Source organism: Chiloscyllium punctatum, chromosome 23 (genome assembly GCF_047496795.1).
Source record: "Chiloscyllium punctatum isolate Juve2018m chromosome 23, sChiPun1.3, whole genome shotgun sequence".
Classification (NCBI taxonomy): Eukaryota; Metazoa; Chordata; class Chondrichthyes; order Orectolobiformes; family Hemiscylliidae; genus Chiloscyllium; species Chiloscyllium punctatum.
In genome coordinates, this window is record NC_092761.1 from 85,821,097 (window position 1) to 85,841,847 (window position 20,751).

Consider the following 20,751-nt stretch of genomic DNA (forward strand, 5'->3'; position numbering starts at 1 on the left):
GATCTTCTGACTGTGTACAAGATGAATGCAGCAATAAAGTAGGCAGTGAGTGCCATTACCTGTTACACGTGATATAATTGCTTTCAACATTTCTGACATTATTTTACAATACCGGCTAACTTTCCTTTAAATCCTGCAGTCATGGTCCCTTTAAGAAGACAAGGACACAGATGCAAGATCGAAATTAAAATTACCGATCCAAAAATGACTCGAGCTTAAAGGTGTGGCCAACACAAAGTACATCTTGCTATGTTTAATGATCACATTTTGCTGGGTCAGCTCAGTGGAGAACAAAACCTTCAAACAGTTTTGCAGTGTTGTCAACACCACAGGTTTGTAAAACACAAGGTAAAACTCCCCAGAAAATCACCCCAGTTTGTTTTTTTCTATTTAATAGATATCAGGTATACTCCTCGAGGTCTTGTCACAGAAGTCTCTTGCCATCTGATTAGACACCCAAGTGAAGCATTCTCTCACGCCCACACTGTTAGAAAGAATGATTTGGAGATGCCGGTGTTGGACTGAGGTGTACAAAGTTAAAAATCACACAACACCAAGTTATAGTCCAACAGGTTTAATTGGAAGCACACTAGCTTTCGGAGCGACTATCACCTGATGAAGGAGCGTCGCTCCGAAAGCCGGTGTTTCCAATTAAACCTGTTGGACTATAACCTGGTGTTGTGTGATTTTTAACTTTGTTAGAAAGAACACAGGCTCTCTTTGCCAAAGTAGATGATATACAGATTAATTATCAATCAAACACCATTTACATTCTCATCCCTTATCCAATATATATTGTAGGAAAAAGCATGTGATCAAAAGCAAATAAGAAGAGCTTTTCTTAATTTCTTTTCAAAGATTGTTGAAAGCAGAATCAATGACAAAATCAGAATTATTACAGTGCAGAAGGAGACCACTAAATACATCATATCTGTGCCTGCTGTTCAAATGAGCACCTCATTTATTCCCATCCTTCTGCCTTATTCCCTACACATTGTTCCTTTTCAAATCACAGTCAAATTCCCTTTTGAAGGCCTTAATTGAAGCTGCCTCTAACACACACTCAGGCAATGCATTCGGGACCCTCACTATTCACTGTGTGAAAGAACAGAAATGAGAACATTAATCTTTTGATTCCTGGAAAATGGAAGGCAATTCTGGATGCATTCTGAGCTCATCAGATTCAGGCAAAAGGATCAATGAGCAGAGAAAGAAGTCCCAGATTGCCGTTGTCAGACACATTCAGAGAATGCACATTATAATTTGGAGGATAGGTTCAAAGTAGGTCCAGGCTAGCAGCTAGGTGAAAGTGAGTACTGCAGATGCTGGAGATTAAAGTCAAGATTAGAGTGATGCTGGGAAAGCACAGCAGGTCAGGCAGCATCTGAGGAGCAGGAAAATTGACGTTTGGGCAAAAGCCCTTCATCAGGATTAAGGTTGGGAGTTTTGGGGGTGGAGAGATAAATGGGAGGGTGGGGTGGGAGGGAAGGTAGTTAAGAGTGCAATAGGTAGATGGAGATGGGGTAAAGGTGATAGGTCGGAGAGAAAGGTGGAGCGAATAGGTGGGAATGAAGATTGACAGATGGGACAGGTCATGAGGACAGTGCTGAGCTGGAAGGTTGGAACTGGGATAAGGTGGGGGGCGGGGAGATGAGGAAACTGGTGAAGTCCACATTGATGCCATGGGGTTGAAGGGTCCTGAGGCGGAAGATGATGCGTTCTTCCTCCAGGCGTCGGGTGGTGAGGGAGTGGCGATGGAGGAGGCCCAGGACCTGCATGTCCTCAGCAGAGTGGGAGGGAGAATTGAAATGTTTGGCCATGGGGCAGTGGGGTTGATTGGTGCAGGTGTCCTGGAGATGTTAGCAGCTGTCTATTCCATTGAAGGAAAGATTTATCATTACATAGCACCTTCCATGGTCACCAAACATTACAAAATCCTTCATTGACAATCAACTGCATTGTTGAATGTAGTCACTATTGTATTGTAAAGAGTTCAAAATCTTCACAACCTGATGAACAGGCAGCACCTCAAAAGCTAGCGCTTCCAAATAAACCTGTTGGCCTATAACCTGGTGTTGTCTGATTTTTAAATTTGTCCACCCCAGTCCAACACCAGCACCTCTGAGTAATATAAAGAGCGCAGCAATCAATTTGCGTACAGCAACCTCCCAAAAACAGCAATGTGTCAATAATCAGACAATCTCTCTTTGTGATGTTGATTGAGGGATAAATGTTGCCAGGATTTCAATGAGCTAGAATGTATCTTATCTTCACTTTCAGACAAGGATGAATGGTAACTATATTCCCTGTGGATTTAATGTGTACATTATAAGCAAGGCATGTATTCAGGATTTAATCAAATTCCTGTCTAGGTGGGTTGACCTAATGTCATTCTATTTTACAAATCCATCATAGACTATGAAGATTCCATATAAGTGATTCCAGAGCAATTAATGCAACTTTGAACAGACAAATGAAGACAATAAGCCTCATTTTTATACATCTTACTAATCTCATAAACCAAACAGAATCTAACCATCATCCCTTAATGTTCAATGGCAGTACTATTGCTGAATTCTCCATTATCAATGTTCTAGAGGTTACTATTCGCCATAAACTGAACTGGACCCATCACAGAGTCATGGGGGGTCTTCAGCACAGAAAAGACTTGTCACCCCATCGAGTCTGCACTGGTCAACAACATGCCCCTATCTATTATAATCCCATTTTCCACCACTTGGCTCATAGCTTTGTATAGGCGAAAGTGAGGACTGCAGATGCTGGAGATCAGAGTGGAGAATGTGGTGCTGGAAAAGCACAGTATGTCAGGTAGCATCCGAGGAGCAGGAGAATTGATGTTTCAGGCAAAAGCCCTTCATCAGGAATGGGGCTGTGAGCCGAGGGGGTGGAGAGATAATTGGGAGGGAGATGGGGCTGGGGAGAAGGTACCTAATGAGGGAGTTGTGGAGGGAATAGTCTTTGTGGAAAGTGGATAGGGACGGGGAGGAAGAGGGACTTCAACACCTCCTCCCACTCCACCAAGGACATGCAGGTCCTGGGCCTCATCCATCGCTATTCCCTAACCACCCGACGCTTGGAGGAAGAACACTTCATCTTCCGCCTGGGACCCTCCAACCCCATGGCATCAATGTGGATTTCACCAGTTTCCTCATTTCCCCTCTCCCCACCTTACCCCAGTTCTAACCTTCTAGCTCAGCACCATCCTCATGACCTGTCCCACCTATCAATCTTCCTTCTCACCTATCCACTCCAGCCTCCGCTATGACCTATCACCATCACCCCCACCTCCATCCACCTATCACACTCTCAGCTACGTTCCCTCCAGCCCCAGCCCCCCTCCCCATTTATCCCTTCACCCACAAGGCTCACAGCTCCATTCCTGATGAAGAGCTATTGCCTGAAACATCAATTCTCCTGCTCCTCAGATGCTGCCTGACCTGCTGTGCTTTTCCTAAACTGCACTCTAGACTCATAGCCTTGGCATCAAAAGAACACATCTAAATACTTCTTTAGTGTTAAATATACTCTGTGGCTGCAAAATCAAATCCAAGGCTAGGAATTCTGCAATAAGTAATTCACTTCCTGACTCCCTTATCATTGCCTGGATTGGATGCAACTGAAATCACACTCAAGAAGTTCAACACCCTGCAGGACAAAACATCTTGCTTGATTGGCACTCCATTCACCACCTTTTACATTCACTCCCTTCAACATCAATCTACAAGATGGCTCCACCAAGGCTTCTTCAACACCACCTTCCATATTTTTGACCACTACCACCCTTAGAAGGGAAAGGTCAGCAGGTGTATGTGAATACCCACACATATTGTACCACAGAACATCACTGTTCCTTCATTGTTACTGGATCAACTTCCTGCAACTCCGTCCTTTACAGTGCTGTGATGTATCTATAACACATCAAACCTTTGAGAGGACAGTGCACCATCACTTTTTTGAAGGCAGTTTGGAATGGGCAATAATTGCTGGTCTTGAACAAATAAACTGGGACCAGATAGATTGAAGCTTTTGACCACAATTACTGAGACTAACTTTAGATAACTCTTAAGCACCTGCCATGAAGGCACTGGAGAATGAGTTGAAATCTTCTAATCTCCAGATTGTAGTAAACAAAAAAAGGAAGTTTCAGGCCAAGGAGGGCAGCTCGGCCAACTGGAATAACGATCCTGGGTTTTATGGGGAGTCATGAACACATTACTTGCCCTAGATTGTGTCACCAATTGGACTGAGCAAGTCAGGAAGCTAGCTCATCATCACCTTCTCAAAGGTAACCCAGGATTTTGCCACATTCTGTGACTGCTGCAGGAGGGGCACGGTTCAGTTAGAGTTTGGGATCGAGGGGTGTCGGATGTCTGAGGGAGGTGAGGGGATGAGGGAGTAAAGTAAGATGTTTCTCCTGCTTGGTGAGTCTAGAACTAGGAGCACAGTTTAAGAATATGGACTGAGGTAAAGAAAAATAGCTTTAGTCAGAGGGTTGTGAATCTTTGGAAATTTTTATCCCAGAGGGCTGTGGAAGCTCAATCTTAGGGTATAATTAAAGTAGAGATTGGTAGATGTTTGTTCATCCACAGTGTGATGGGTTCTGAGGATACTGTGGATAAAAGGCATTAATTGTATTAAATTCAAGTACAGGCTTTGGGGGGGGACTGGCCTATTTCTGTTCCTTTGATGTCTAAAGAAAGCTGAGTCTTCTTGTTCATTGGTCACTGAAAGCTACCATGTAGATGCAACAAACAATCAGAAAGACAAACAGAACACCTGCCTTTATCACAGAGTACAGAAGTAAAGATGTCTTACTTCAGTCATATAGAACCTTGGTGAGACCATACCTGGAATATGATGTGCCATCATGATCCCATTACCTAAAGAAGGACCCACCATAGAGAGAGTGGACCAAAGACTCATCAGAGTGATTCCCTGAGATGGCAGCAATGTCCTTTGAGGAGAGACTGAGGGGACTGGGCCTGCATTCTTCAGAGTTCTGAAGAATGAAAAGTGATCTCATTGAATCTTATAAATGTTCTTAATGAGCTCGATGTAGAAATAATTCTTCCCCTGGTTCAGTGGTCTTATACCAGGGACACAGTCTCCAAATACTTCATGACTGCAATGAGAAATTATATCCTCAAGAGGATGTGAGTCTTTGGAATTCTGTCCCAGAGAGGGTTGTGGAATCTCAGTCAAAAATATCTTCAAAGATTTCTAGATGCTAATGGCATTATGGTATATGGGGATAGCACAGGAAAGTGGCGATAAGATAAATGATCAGCCATGAGCTAGAATGGTGAAGCAAGATCAAGGGACTGAATGGCCTACTCTTATTCCTAGCTTTCACCAGCTGCCATCGTGTCCCCAGACCATGAGTCTGGGACACTGGGTTACTGGCCCAGTGACATTACTACGGTAATATCAACCTGCTTTGGTTGAAAAGTAAATTTATTTGTTGCCCAGCAACACTCAATTATATTTATGGAATTTGCCTGCAGCAGTGACATTGGGCAACTGGTTTTGCCAGCTGAATAACTTCTGCGATTGCTGTATTAAAGCAGAGCTCAATTGATTGCAGTATCTCTCAGAGTGTCATTGGACAGTGCACAGAATAAAACAAGCTCCAAAACTCCAGACACTGACAGCCATGAGTCGCATTTACTGAAAACCTTCAATTATGGTAAGACTAGCAAATTAGGAACTTAAATCATTGTTTCTGAAGTACCGATTACATTAATTTTTTTTAAGAGCTGTCATTTATTGTAACTTTGGTAGAAAATATTGAAAATATTGTTAGTCAGTCATTGCCTGAAGGGGAACAAATATCCTAACACTTCACGTAGACCTGATTCACCAATTCTACATTTATATTCATTTTTTATGCTAAAAAGTGGCTTGTACCCAAATTTTCAAAATGCTTTTTTTTTAAATGTTGCAACACATTATGCATTTACAAAATTACGTTGGAATAATGCTGAAAGTTGAAGGAATCAAATATGTCTTGGTGGGTAGCATTCTGGTTTGGAAACCACTACCCAAACGCAAATTCTAAGCTGTGTTGAAGAAGCACTGTGTTCTCTCTCTCTCTCTCTCTCTCTCTCTCTCTCTCTCTCTCTGAGGTGTTAAGGCTGCTTGGTCCATAGCCTGGTATTCCTTGGTTGAGCAAATGTACGTCTAAACTACTGAACATTCATGAGGATTTCTGCCTCTACCACAGGTACAGGCAGTGAGAGAGATGCAAAGATACCAGCATAGACTATCAGGACCAAATAACCTGTTTCCATGGCAAAGGTTTTCTGCATTTAAACAATCATAGATAGACCTGGGAATCTTCCACTATGTTAATATAGCTATGTATATAAATGCCAAGTTGGGTTTGACAGGCAGATCAAATGCAAATGTTCCATGCAGGAGTATGGGTGTCATTGTTTAACAGGCACACCCTATTTGCAAGTCACCAATGTCTGCCTCTTGCCTAAGGATCAGAAACTAATCCATTCCCTTTGAATGTAACAGCTATTGCAGAAATTAGCCCCAGTTCTTTACACAGAGAGTGGTAAGGGCGTGGAATGCCCTACCTGCTAAGGTAGTCACCTCAGCCCCATTAGGGAGATTCAAACAATCCTTAGATAAGCACATGGATGATTTTGGGAAAGTGTAGGGGGACGAGTTGAGAATGGTTCACAGGTCGGCGCAACATCGAGGGCCGAAGGGCCTGTTCTGCGCTATATTGTTCGATGTTCTATGTACCAGTGAACAAAGCTCTGGTAATAAATGAGCTTGCTATCATGTGGAAATATCTCAGTTTGTTGACAGTGAGCATGTGTCAGCTTGAATATAGATTTGGATGTGAGAACAGAAGAACATAAACATTAATGAAACTCCTTGGAGATACTCAGCACTAATAAAAATCATTTCTTTCCTACAGGATAAGAATTCAATGACACTCCCTACTCCCTTTCTCTCTCCCACCATGCTCTTCTTCTTCTCTTCCCCTCTTTCTCACCTATCCCTTTCTCTTTTCTTCACTCCCTGTCTCCTCCTCCCTCTTCTTCTCTCCCTCACTCCTCACTTTCTCTAATCCTTGCCTTCCCCCATTCTTCTCTTTCTTGATTTCCAAAGCCATCTCTCGGACACTCTCTCCAACACTCCTTCTTAAACAGTGTGGCACAGTGGGCAGTGTCCCTACGTCCTCAGCGCTTGATGGCCATGGAAGCGTATCAGAATGAAAGTTGATCATTAATCTGTAAATCCCTCTAATGGGAGACCATGAGAGCAGAAGACTTTCCTGGTCAGCCAGAACTGCACTAGCTGCCAGACGGCAGCCTCCATATGTAGGTTCTTGCCATGAGCAAGTGTCATCCTCATTCCAAGGGACTATCTCACACACTCTCCTTTCCATTAGACTCGTAGAAGGTCTCATCGGAATAGAAGCTCTGCAGTGTGGAAACAGGCCCTTCAGCCCAACAAGTCCACACCGACCCTCTCAAGAGTAACCCACCCAGGCCCATTCCCCTATCTTATATTTACCCCTGACTAATGTACCTAACCTACACATCCCTGAACACTATGGGCTATTTAACATGGCCAATTCACCTAACCTGCACGTCTTTGGACTGTGGGAGGACACTGGAGGAAACCCACACAGACACAGACACAATGTGCAAACTCCACACAGTCACCTGAGGCTGCAACTGAACCGGGGTCCCTGGCACTGTAAGGCAGCCGTACTAACCTTTGAGCCACTGTGCCACATTGACCCGCTATCTCCTCCTCCCTCCTCTTCTCTCCTCTTCTCTCGACCTGGGAAAATTGTTATGTAGAGGTAATGCTATGGAATTCAAAGTTAGTGAGAAGATTTGTAGCTCGGGTGCTCCCGAGATGGGTGAGCCCATGGGGGTGCCGTTGATTTGGACTCTGGACTCATAGCAGAAGCGGTAATGCAAAGATTAGAACAAACAGTCATACCACAAATTCAACCCAAACTCTGGGTCAGATATGTGGATGACACCTTTGTAATCATTCAAAACACAGACATAGAGAACACACACCAGATCATCAACGCCACACTCTCAGGAATCTGATTCACTAGAGAGAGGAAGAAAAGGACAACCAACTCCTATTCCTAGACGTGATGGTACAAAGAACACTGAACGGAGAATTCACCACAAACGTGTACAGGAAAGCCACACACACAGACCAAGTCCTGAACTACAAAAGCAACCACCCAATACACACAAAAGAAGTTACATCAAGGCACTGTTCAAAAGGGCCACAACACACTGCAGTACACCAGAACTGCAAAAAGAGGAAGAAGAACACCTATACAATGTATTCACCAAAAACAGATACCCACACAATTTCATCAACAGATGCCTAAGGGAAAGACAACGGAACGAGGACATGCCACAACCCAAAGGACTAGCCACACTACCATACATCAAGAGCATTTCCGAACTGATAGCCAGACAACTGCGACCACTAGGACTGATAACAGCACATAAACCAAAAGCCACTCTCAGACAACAACTCACCAGAATGAAGGACCCAATACCCAGCATGAGCAAAACCAATGTAGTGTACAAAATCCCATGCAAGGACTGCACAAAACACTACATAGGACAAACAGGAATACAGCTAACGATCTGCTTTCATGAACACCAACTAGCCACGAAACGACACAACCAGCTATCCTTAGTAGCCACACACTCAGATGACAAGCAACATGAGTTCGACTGGGACAACACTACTATTATAGGACAAGCCAAACAGAGAACAGCCAGGGAATTCCTAGAGGCATGGCACTCATCCACAGATTCAATCAATAAGCACATCGACCTGGACCCAATATACCGACAACTGCAACGGACAGCTGGAACGGACAACCGGAAGCAGCAGAGACAAACCACTATAAATGCCAGAGGAAACATCACAGAAGCGCTTCACAGGAGGCTCCCGAGCACTGAGGAGGTCACCTAGACAGGGGACGAAACGTCTGCAACACAAATTTCCAGCTCGGCGAACAGAACCACAACAATGCCATGGAATGGCCCAGATTATGGTTCTAGAGACTTAGGGTTAATCCTATCGCAGTATTTTTAAATTCTGCTAATTCATTTTCCAATATCTGAAATTGAAAGCTTGTCACAGTAATGGTGACCATGGAATGATCATCAATTGTCACAAAAACCCACCCAGTTCGTTCATTTTCTTTTAGAGAAAGAAATCATTTTTGTTCACTCTTTCGATCCGGGCATCACAGGCTCTATCAGCATTTACTACCCATCCCTAGTTATCCTTAGGAAGGTGTTGGTGAGTTGCCATTTTGTACCTCTGCAGTCCACATGCTTTAGATAAACCTGCAATGCCCTTATGAGGAAATTCTAGGAGTTTGACCCAGCAAGAGTGAAGGTATGGCAGTATATTTGTAAGTCAGGATTGTGAATAGCTCAGAGAAAAACTTGCAAGTCATCGTGCTCCGAGGTATCTGCTGCCCTTGTCCTTCTAGATATAAGTATTGATAGGTTTGGAAGATGCCATCTGAGGATCTTTGCTGAATTTCTGCAGTGTATCTTATAGATTGTAGATGCTGCTGCTACTAAGCATTGGTGGTGAAGGGAGTGGATATTTGTGGATGTTGGTGCCAATCAAGTGGGCTGCTTTGTCCTGGATGGTGTCAAGCCTCTTGAGTGTTGTTGGAGCTGCACTCATCCAGGCAAGTGGGGAGTATTCCATCATCCCCTTGACTTGTGCCTTGTAGACGGTGGACATGCTTTGGGGAGTCAGGAGGTGAGTCTGTATTCCTCGTGTCTAGTAGCCACTAGGTTTATGTTGTGAGTCTAGTTCAGTGTTTGGTCAATGGTAAGCCCCAGGATGTTGATAGTGTGGGATCAGTGAGGTAACCCCACTGAATGTCAAGGAGTGGTGGTTAGATTGTCTCTTATCGGAGATAGTCATTGCCTGACATTTCTGTATTGGGATGCTACTTGCCACTTGTTAGCCCAAGCTTGGATATTGTCCAGAGCTTGTTGCATCTTAACATGGATTGCTTCAGTATTTGAGGAGTTACAAATGGTGCTGAATAATTTACAATCATGAGCAAACATCCCAACTTCTGACATTGTTCAGAGTTCTGAAAAAATTGACTCCACTTTCTCTCCACAGACGCTGCCAGACCTGCTGAGTTTCTTGAGATACTGCTGTAAGTTTGAAAATGCCACAGCCAATCTGTACATTGCAAACTCTAAATAACGACAATGTGACAATGACCAAATTGTCTGTTTTAGTCTAGCCAGTCTATGCCAAACAAATGCCAAACTAAACTAATCCTACCTACCCACTCCTGGCCCATACCCCTCCAAACCTTTCCTATTCATTTATCTATTCAAATATCTTTTAAACATTGCAATTCTACAGAACCGGCTCAAAGGTAGAAGACAGAGGGTGGTGGTGGAGGATTGCTTTTCAGACTGGAGGCCTGTGACCAGTGGAGTGCCACAAGGATCGGTGCTGGGTCCTCTACTTTTCATCATTTATATAAATGATTTGGATGTGACCATAAGAGGAATAGTTAATAAGTTTGCAGATGACACCAAAATTGGAGGTATAGTGGACAGCGAAGAAGGTTACCTTAGATTACAACAGGATCATGATCAGATGGGCCAATGGGCTGAGAAGTGGCAGATGGAGTTTAATTTAGTTTAATGCGAGGTGCTCCATTTTGGGAAAGCAAATCTTAGCAGGACTTATACACTTAATGGTAAGGTCTTCGGGAGTGTTGCTGAACAAAGAGACCTTGAAGTGCAGGATCCTAGCTCCTTGAAAGTGGAGTAGCAGGTAGATAGGATAGTGAAGAAGGCATTTGGTATGCTTTCCTTTATTGGTCAGAGTATTGAGTACAGGAGTTGGGTGGTCATGTTGTGGAGGATATTGGTTAGGCTGGATGTTGTGAAACTTGAAAGGGTTCAGAAAAGATTTACAAGGATGTTGCCAGGGTTGGAGAATTTGAGCTATAGAGAGAGGTTGAATAGGCTGGGGCTGTTTTCCCTGGAGCATCAGTGACTGAGGGGTGACCTTACAGAGGTTTATAAAATCATGAGGGGCATGGATAAGATAAATTGACAAAGTCTTTTCCCTGGGGTGGGGAAGTGCAGAACTAGAGGGCATAAGTTTAGGGAGAGAGGGGAAAGATATAAAGAGACCTAAGGGAAACCATTTTCATGCAGAGGGTGGTGCGCGTGTGGAATGAGCTGCCAGATGAAGTAGTGGAGGCTGGTACAATTGCAACATTTAAAAGGCATCTGGATGGGTGTATGAATAGGAAGGGTTTGGAGGGATATGGAGTGGGTGCTGGCAGATGAGACTAGATTGGGATGGGATTTCTGGTCGGCATGAACAAGTTAGACCAACAGGTCTGTTTCCATGCTAAACATCCCATGACTCTACCCACATCCACCACTTCCTCAGGAAGTTTATTCCACATGCGAAACACCCTCTGTGTAAAAAATTTGCCCCTCGTGTCTTTTTTAAATCTCTCCCCTCTCACCTTAAAAATGTGTCCCCTGGTCTTGAAATCTCCTACAGTAGTACCACTGGACTGTTTAACATTTAGCTTACAGGCTGCCAGTACCTAGAGTTAGCACCATAAGGTAGCATCTTCAACTCAGAACTGCACTGGAATGTCAATTTGGATTTTTGCTGAAGGATCTGAAGCTTGTACCCACAGCCAAAGTTTATAATTACCTTTTGGCAATGCTCATAGTCCATTTGTAAAGTTCAGTTTGTTTCAACACCAAAGTTGGCTATTGCATTCAGAGACACTCACTTGATAGAGCCAACTAGTGGCCAGAGCCAACAATTACATTGTAACAGCTGTGATTTGGAGATGCCAGTGTTGGACTCGGGTGGACAAAGTCAAAAATCACACAACACCAGGTTATAGTCCAACAGGTTTAATTGGAAGCACTAGCTTTCGGAGCGTTGATCCTTCATCAGCTGGTTGTCACACCTGGTGTAGTGTGATTTTTAACATTGTAACAGCTGACATGGTTAAGTTGAATGGGAAATATTAATGCAGGAATTTACATCAGAAAATACAGACGCAATACTTTGATTGAATATTATTGGTTCTGAAGTAAAGCTTTGAAATTTAATGTCCTCAGAAATTCCCTGGGATGGCTGTGGCCCTCCAAATCCAGAGTCGTGTTTATCGCCAGGTTTTTGACTGTCCTATCATTGGCTGTTGAGACCTAAGCTCTGAAGGTCTATCCCTAAGCTTCTTCACCTGTCTGCCTCTCTCCCCTCCTTCAATATGTCTTTACAATCAATAGTTTTGGCCAACTTTTGGTCACCTGTCCTAATATGGCTTGGTAACAGAATGTTGATACTTCTGTGGAGAAAGTTAATGGGTTCTATACAAATGTAAAATGTTATTGTTAAACTGCTTTAAATAATGATGTGGAGGTGCCAGTGTTGGACTGGGTGGACAAGGTCAGAAGTCACATGACAAGATTGTGATTTCAAATAAACCTGTTGGACTATAACCTGGCATTTTGTGACTTCTGACCTTGCTTTGTATATACTCCTGCTATCTTTGATGAGTCATTTTCAATATTACAGAACTTGAACGTTGAATCTTCTGGGACCATGCAAACCGTCGAACCCCAGGGAGAGATTATACCTTTAATAAAAGCAACAGCCACTGATACATCACCAGCACAGATTTCAGGAGACTGCACTCAGAGCTCCAAATGCATTGAACTCCAGGCGATGGGTGTGCCCCTTTTAGCACAGTCAAAATTGGAAGCACCTGAGCTGCCTGCGCAAGACTCCAGCCTGGGGTCTGAATTGACAGTACCAGCTTCAAAGGAAGACTCTTATCTCACTACGAAACCGATTGAACCCCAGGCTGTACCCTTGTTAGAGGCACCAATAGCAGAGGGCCCCCCTGAAGCTGTGCGTCGTAGGCGTTGGCGTAGGAGATTCAGTAAGTCTGGAAAAGCATTCATACACAATCATTACAGTGTAGAATGAGACCATTCAGCCCATCCTACCGGTACTAGCTCTATTGTCTCGTGTCAATATCCTGCCTTTTGACCATATCCCTGCACAGCATTACTCTCCAAAGTAAACATCCAATGCCATTCCTTCTTCCTGCACCCCCCGTGGATCATTAACATTGGTGTATTAACAGAACAGCAGAACAAGCAGCTCTAAATTATGAAGCCTTGCTTTATGAGTTATTGCAGGGCACAGTTCCTAATAGTGTCAACTTACTGCAGTCATTGAACATCAATAGCAGATTAGAGGATGTTTTGCCATGTTCGTCTTTATTGCGCAATTCAAAAGACAAAAATTGAAATGCCACAAAGAATTTCAGAATTTCAGTAAGGCCTTATTTGAACCTGTTACCAGCACATTTCCAGGCAGTAGATTTCCGATCACCAGTCTTAAAAAATCTGCTTTAAAGGCTGAGTGTCAAAAATAACTCTTGAGCAGGTGTTTGGGATATTTTACAACATAAAAGACACCAATTAGATGCAGCTTGTTATGACACTGAATGACCCAGGAACTATGAAAGCATTTTATACATCTGTTTATTCTCTTCTCAAGTCTTAACAACTCTATGTTCTATGATGCCTATAAACATAAAAATCTTTATAATTCATAAACTCTTGCTCATGAGTAGATAAGCAATGAAGGAATTGCTTGAAGATGAAAGACTAATGTCTATTTATTTCTCTTCTACCATCCCATGATCCAATGATGATGGGTGTCTTACTAAGCACAATGATTGATGTGTATAACTAGACTACAAAGACCCAGAACATGAAGTAAGGAAGCACATCAATTAATAGAGAGATCTGAGAATCAAGGCAAGGTGACCTGATGTTCCTCATCACACTGTGCTCACAACATATGTCTCTTTAATCAATCAGCGATGCCGGCTATGCCTTATTAGTCCTACGCACAAGGTACTGAAATTCCTCCCCTTCACCTCTACCTCACTCTCTCCTCTGAGATGCTTTGTAGGATTCATGTCTTTAATCAAACTTGCCATTTTTATTATTTCATATGTGGTCCAAATTTATTGCTGTGAAGCATTTTGAGAAGTTTTCAGCAGTAAGACCTCTCTCTAGAAGTACAGGTTATTGTCTATCCAACGGGAGTTAGTGATAGACAGACTTCCTGCTGAAGAGGGGGATGGTTACATTCAATCCATTTGTCATCTTGTTCCTTTAGGACCTCGCAGACGACCACCCCGTGCAACCAAGAGGATCCTAGTTCTCCTTTGTGCGGTCACCATTTTCTCTGCAATTGTCGTTGGAATATATTTTGTAGGTAAGACAACTAAATGTTTCTCAGAGGATCTCTGCATAAGGTGGGGCATTTTGAAAGGGCCATCTCAAGTTTTAAGTTATCAACTTGAGTAAGTAGTCACATCTTAAAATCGCCTGATAGTTGCCATTCCTTCTTCCTGCACCCACGTGGATGATTAACATTTGTGTATTAACTGGAGGCTAACAGAACAGCAGAACAAGCAGCTTTAAATTATGAAGCCTTGCTTTTTGATTTACAGCAGGGCACCATTCCTAATAGTGTCATCTTACTGTAGTCATTGAACATCAATAGTAGATTAGGGGATGTTTTGCCATGTTCGGTTTTATGGCGCAATTCAAAAGACAAATTTGAAATGCCACAATGGAGTTCAGTTATTCACCTTTTAAAACTACAGAGTAGTGATGCTACAGGAGACCAGTCAGCTATCGGATCCATACTAACTCTCTGTAGGAAGTCAGTCCCATCTCCTCATCTCTCTTCATGGTCTTCTAAGTTTATGTCCTTCAAGTGCTCATCCAATTTCCTTTGGAAACCATTGATCATTGTCATTTTCACCATCTTTGCTCCACATCATTGGCACTCTAAACATTTGAAGGTCCTTCCTCTCATTCCCCCTGCATCTCTTGCTCAAAATCTTAAAACAGAAGTGGTTGAAGATGGGATCCTGCTCCATGAATGTCCAGAGTCCATCTGTGTCTTTGCAAGGAACCTCTCTTCATGTGTGAACAGGATATTGCTAAAATATTATCAGGATCATTGTCTGAAGTTATCTCTCCTCTCTAACCCAGTGCTGAAGTCAATGATCATACATCTATTCAATCCCACCTCCTCCCCTCCATTGACAGACATTGCTAATGTCCCTCAAGCTGAGTGACTGGCTGGACCATTTTAGAGGGAGGTTAAGAGTCTTAACATCTTGCTGAGAGTCACAGGTAGCCTAGACCAAGTGAAGGAAGGCAGATTTCCAACCTAAATAACATTAGTGAACCAGATGTGTTTCTGTGACAATCAATAGTCACTATAACTGACATTGTTTTGAATTCAAAAATTAATATTTTCCAAATCAACCTGTTCAGAGATGTTATTACAGACCTCTCGTGCAAATGGAAGCTGGACCCCAAACTCCTGACTCAGAAGTAGGACGCTCATTGGCAGTCACTCACTAATGAGTATGAATATGTCCACCTGGGAATTTCTGTGTCACTGGTCACGTGTTCTGTGGGTCCTTGTGTGACTGATGAGCCTGATCCTAGAGCCACGTCTCCCACCGCAGGTGTTTGGCAGGTGTTTCCAGGTGGAATTGGTCCCTGGCCTTGAGATTATTGCCATTCTTTCTCCGATTCCTTTTCCGCATTCATCTTACCAATGGGTATACTCAAAGAATTGTACCCCTTCATATAGGAGCTTCCTACAAGTTGGTTTCTTCTGAACAAGCATCTCCCATGCATTGACATTGATGTTGCATTTCCTGAGGGAAGCCTTCAGGGAGTCTTTGAAACACTCCCTTTGTCCTCCTCTCGTTTGAGTGCCTTCATTGAGCTGAGTGAAGAGGATTTGCTTTGGCAGGCATTCTCAACACAAGGCCAGCTCAGCAGAGTTGGTTTCATGGCCCAAATGCTGATGCTATTAGCTGCTGCAAGGTTGCAGATGTTAGTGCACCTGTTCTCTGATGCAGAGAATGTGTCTCAAACAACATTGATGGAATACCTTGAAGGCCTTGAGGTTGAGTCTGTATGTAGTCTAAGTTTCAGAGCCATATAGAAGAGTCAGAAGGATGACGGCCTTATGAACAAGGGTCTTGGTATCAGCATGGTTGTCACAGTCATCCTTAGGCATCCAAAGACAATGCTCACAGATTGGATGTATTGTTGAACCTTCATATCAATGTGATCCTCAGATGAGAGGTAGCTTCCCACACAGGGGAAATGTTCAAACGTTTCGGAGGATTGCTCCATGGATCTTAATGGAGAGATGAACTGGTCAAGGTTGAGGCTGAGACCAATTCTTCAGAACGTTTCCATAAAGGCATTAATCCGAGGCTCAAAGATCCTCATCTGAGAGAACAGAGATGACACCATCATCCACAGACTGAAGGTGTACAAGTGAGGTCAGTGTTCATTGTTCTCGGGTTCTGACCAGTTGAGTTAGAAATGTTTTGCATTCATCCTGTCGTAAAGCCCAGGCCCACTGGGGAGCTTGTTGTTGACAAGGGAAGAAATGGTGCCAGTGAAGATGGAGGAAAGAATGGGGCCAATGACGCATCCCTGCTTGACCTCAAAGGATTCTGTCAAATTACTATCGAGGGTGAGGACCATCATTGACATCTTGGCAGGGAGTTGACAAGAGGAAGTTGATGAACTTCTCTGTATTGTCAACATAACATTCCCGAGCCTTGGTCATGTCTATAAAGCCTATGTAGAGTGATTGGGTTTTTGTAACAATCAATGGTCACTATTACTGAGACTAGCTTTCAGTTCAAGATTTTCCTAACAATATGTTCAGAAATGTTGCAACAAACTTCTGGACCAGGTGAATGTAACTCTCCTAACTCAGAGGTTGGGACACTACCACTGTGCTACAAGAACCCTCAATTCAAGATTTCATTCATTGAATTTCAATGCCATCAGCTGTTGTGATGAGTCCTGAACTCATGGTTCCAGAGACTTAGCCTCAGTCTATGGGTCGCTAGTCCAGTGATGTTACCACTGTAGAGCCTGGTGATCAAAACCAGGAATCCTTACATGAACGCAGAACCAAAGAGGCGGACAGAAATCTGAAATGAGTACTTAAGACCTTGGAAATGCTCAGCAGATACACAGGCAGCATCAATGGACGGAATACAATGTTAATGTTCAGATCAATTCTGTTCCTGGAAGGCTTTGAAGAGGCAAAAGGTGAAGACGGAACACCCCATCACTCCATCAGTTCAAACTGCTCACCCTGACTTCACCAGAGCAATGAGAATTGGGTTATAAATGCGGGCCTATCCAATGACACACCCACATCCCATGAATGAACTATCAAACATAGGAGTTAAACGAGTACAGAGAAAGGAAATACAGGCAGGACAGGAGGATGGAATGTAAGGGAAGGTCAGGTCTATGATTAAATATAATTAGAATGACCGTACAAATTAAGAAACAAAAGTTCAGTCTAGAGGAAGGATAAATTCCAACAGCAGAATCAGAAATAACTGAAGTCTGAACAAAATGACAGCAGTGATCAGATCTGAAAGTTGTTGAACTCTACTCCGATTCTAACTCGAAACCAGTTTCACAGGATCTTGGAATCATTGTGAGTTAGATTGTATATTGCAACTAAAGGTGAGGCAAGAATACAAATATTTTCAATCACACCCAGCTGACCTCACCTAAATGTTTTCATAGAATCATAGAGTCCCTACAGTGTAGAAACAGGCCCAACTAGTCCACACTGACCCTCCGAAGAGTAACCCATCCAGACCCATTCCCCTACCCTATTACTCTTCATCTCCCCTGATGAACGTACCTAGCCTACCCATCCCTGAATGCTATTAATCAATGGTTGCACACCTCGCACAGCCTTACAGACCACCATTTAAATATCATTTCTGCTCTCACTCTTACTGATAACCTCTGTTGTGCTGAGGATTGTGAATTTCTTCTGGTTGTTTGCACCTATTTCTGAGTTACATCCAACACAGAGAAAGGTCAATCAGTAAACTAACCCACACCACACAACCATAATCCCACCCCACTTCATTTTATCCTGTCAGTATTTCATTCTCTCATGTGTTTAACTAGCTGTCCAGCTATCTAGCATTATTTTATTTATGGTAGATTGGGACCTGAATATGTCTGTGTGATAATGATGGTATTAGGCCAACAGAGAGGGATGTCATATGTTCAGGGAACCAGACTGTAGAAGTGGTTAGGGGAACAATGAATTATAGAAATCCCTACACTGCAGAAGGAGGCCATTCGACCCATCGAATCCACACCAACCCTCCAAAGGACATTGGACCCAGACCCATGCCCCCTCCCAATCGTATTCCCTGTAATCCAGCGTTTCCCACAAATAATCCACCTAACCTACTCATCACTGGTACTTTGGGCAAATTCCCATGGCCAATCCACCTGACCTACATATCTTTGGACTGTGGGAGGAAACCAGAGCACCCAGTGGAGACCCTCACAGACACAGGGAGAATGTGCAAACTCCACAGATTCAATTACCTGAGAGTGGGATTGAAAACGGGTCCTTGACACTGTTTAAGAGTAAGGACCAGTTTGGCAAGACAGAGGAGGGTACCTTCACCTATCCCCATTTCACCACCCTGCTCCTGCCTCCCCCTTTATCTACAGCTCCCCTGAGACCCACCCCCAGTCCTGAAGAAGGATTACGCTCGAAAGAGCGACTTCTCCACCTCCTGACGCTGCTGGCTTGCTGTGTTCTTCCAGCCTCCTGCCTGTTTACCTTGGATTCCAGCATCTGCTGTTTTCTTTGTCCTTGACACTGAGGCAGCAGTGCTAGCCACTGTGCTGTCCATGAGAAATTATAAAATCCAGAAGTCAGTTGTCACTGTGATGTGCTAGCACCCCCAAAGAGTGTTATCACATGGAAAGTAGACCAATAATTGTAGGGGGGGGGTTAACCCACTAGAGCAATCAAATGGACAAAGGAAGTTTTGAGGAGATCATTAAATACTTTGGGATGTTCTGTTCAGGCTGTAATTTATAGAGGCAACCAGAAAATAAGTTATACTGGACATAATATTTTGCAGCTTGAGACTTATGAATGGTTTTATAGTGAAGGAGCTCTAGGTAGCAATAATAATAATAATACAATTGAATTTTACATTCAGTTTGAGTGAGAGGGGAATGAGTCCAAAACTAGTATTTTAAAGTCGAATGAAAGCAATTTGAGAGCATGAAAACAGAGTGAACTGGCAAAGTAGGTAAAGGAGCCAGTCAATAGATTAAAAAAAAGATTAGGTACACTTCAATGAGAAAGAAACATTCCAAAGAGCAACCCCACCATCTCTGGTTCACTAAAAGAAATCAAGGATTGTAGCAAACTTGCATATAATTGCACAAAGATATGTGGTAGGTCAGAAGTCTTAATTTATATGTCCATACATTTGTATTTACCTCAATTACTTTACCTATAGTATGTTCCACATTCTAGCCTCCCTCTGGGTTTAATAAATTCTCCTTGAATTCCTGATTAGAATTATTAGTGCCAATCTTATATTTATGATTTTTACTATGGGACTTCTTGACAAATACTAACATTTTCTCTATGCTTAATCTATCAAATTCTTCCACTATCTTTAAGGTCTTTGTCAGGTACTGCATTTCCAATACAGGATGGCCATCGTGATTATCCCAGAGCTCAGCAGTGAGTCAGCACTGGCACCTAGCTCAGTCAGAATGTTTGCCTCAAGTATTCCCTCTTAGCTCTGCGAGTATGGCTGTGCCCTGGGCAACCATAAGCAATTGCACTTAATAAAGGTGCATGACACAATCACGTACAGTTTCATTTTGATTTCTCACATGTATGCCAGTTTACTGAATACAAATCAATTATAAACAGGAACGTAGAAAGAAGCTATTTTGTCTGTCTAGTCTGTTCTAGTCTGAGGTTAGGAGCAGTAGTAGGCCATTCGACCCCTTGAGTCTGCTCACCCATTCAATATGATCATGGCTGATCATCAAGCTCAATACTCTAAACCCAGCCTTCACCATGGTTTTGTCTCTCCCAGCTCAGGTGCAAACAATTCTGCATCAAACAATCGCATTTAATAAAGGTGCGTGACACAATCATGTACAGTGTCATTTTGACCTCTCGCACGTAAGCCAGTTGACTGGATACAGATCAATTATAACATGGAATGTAGAATCCAGTCCTGTTAGGATTTTAAATATTTTGCTTCACATATGAGGAATGTTTGAAGACCCTGGGTTTATTCTTGATGGAGTTTAGAAGGATGAGGGGGGATCTAATTGAAACATATATAATACTGAATGGCCTGGAGAGTAGATGTTGGGGAGATGTTTCCATTGGTAGGAGAGACTAGGACCCAAAGGCACAGCCTTAGAATAAAGAATGGAGATAAGGAGAACCTTCTTCAGCCATAGAGTGAGGAATCATTGCCACAGAAGGCTGTGGAGGCCAGGTCATTGAGTATATTTTAAGACTGAGATAGATAGATAGATAGATAGCTAGATAGATACTTGAATATGGGGAGAAAGCAGGAGAAAGGGGTTGAGCAACTTATCAGCCATGATTGAATGGCGAAGTAGACTCGATGGGCTGAATGGCCTAATTTCTGTTCCTATGTCTTTTGGTCTTATGGCTTCTATGAGATTCCTCCTCTTTCTTCTAAACAATGAATACAATCCT

The 20,751-nt window shown here is 43.0% G+C and overlaps 1 protein-coding gene across 4 annotated transcripts in view; it reads left to right on the forward strand.

Annotated features, from left to right (window-relative positions):
* Positions 1–215: 215 nt before the first annotated feature.
* tmprss5 (transmembrane serine protease 5) overlaps positions 216–20,751 on the forward strand; it is a 48,364-nt gene continuing 27,828 nt past the window's right edge. For 2 of the 4 annotated variants that reach the window (XM_072593362.1, XM_072593365.1), the window contains exons 1-3: positions 5,621–5,707; positions 12,646–13,012; positions 14,269–14,367. In XM_072593362.1, the coding sequence (XP_072449463.1) occupies positions 5,705–5,707; positions 12,646–13,012; positions 14,269–14,367 (469 nt within the window). In that variant the 5' untranslated portion in view covers positions 5,621–5,704. Of the gene's footprint in view, positions 333–5,620; positions 5,708–10,206; positions 10,229–12,645; positions 13,013–14,268; positions 14,368–20,751 lie in introns of those variants that run through there. The other 2 variants (XM_072593363.1, XM_072593364.1) reach the window with 2 other exon arrangements.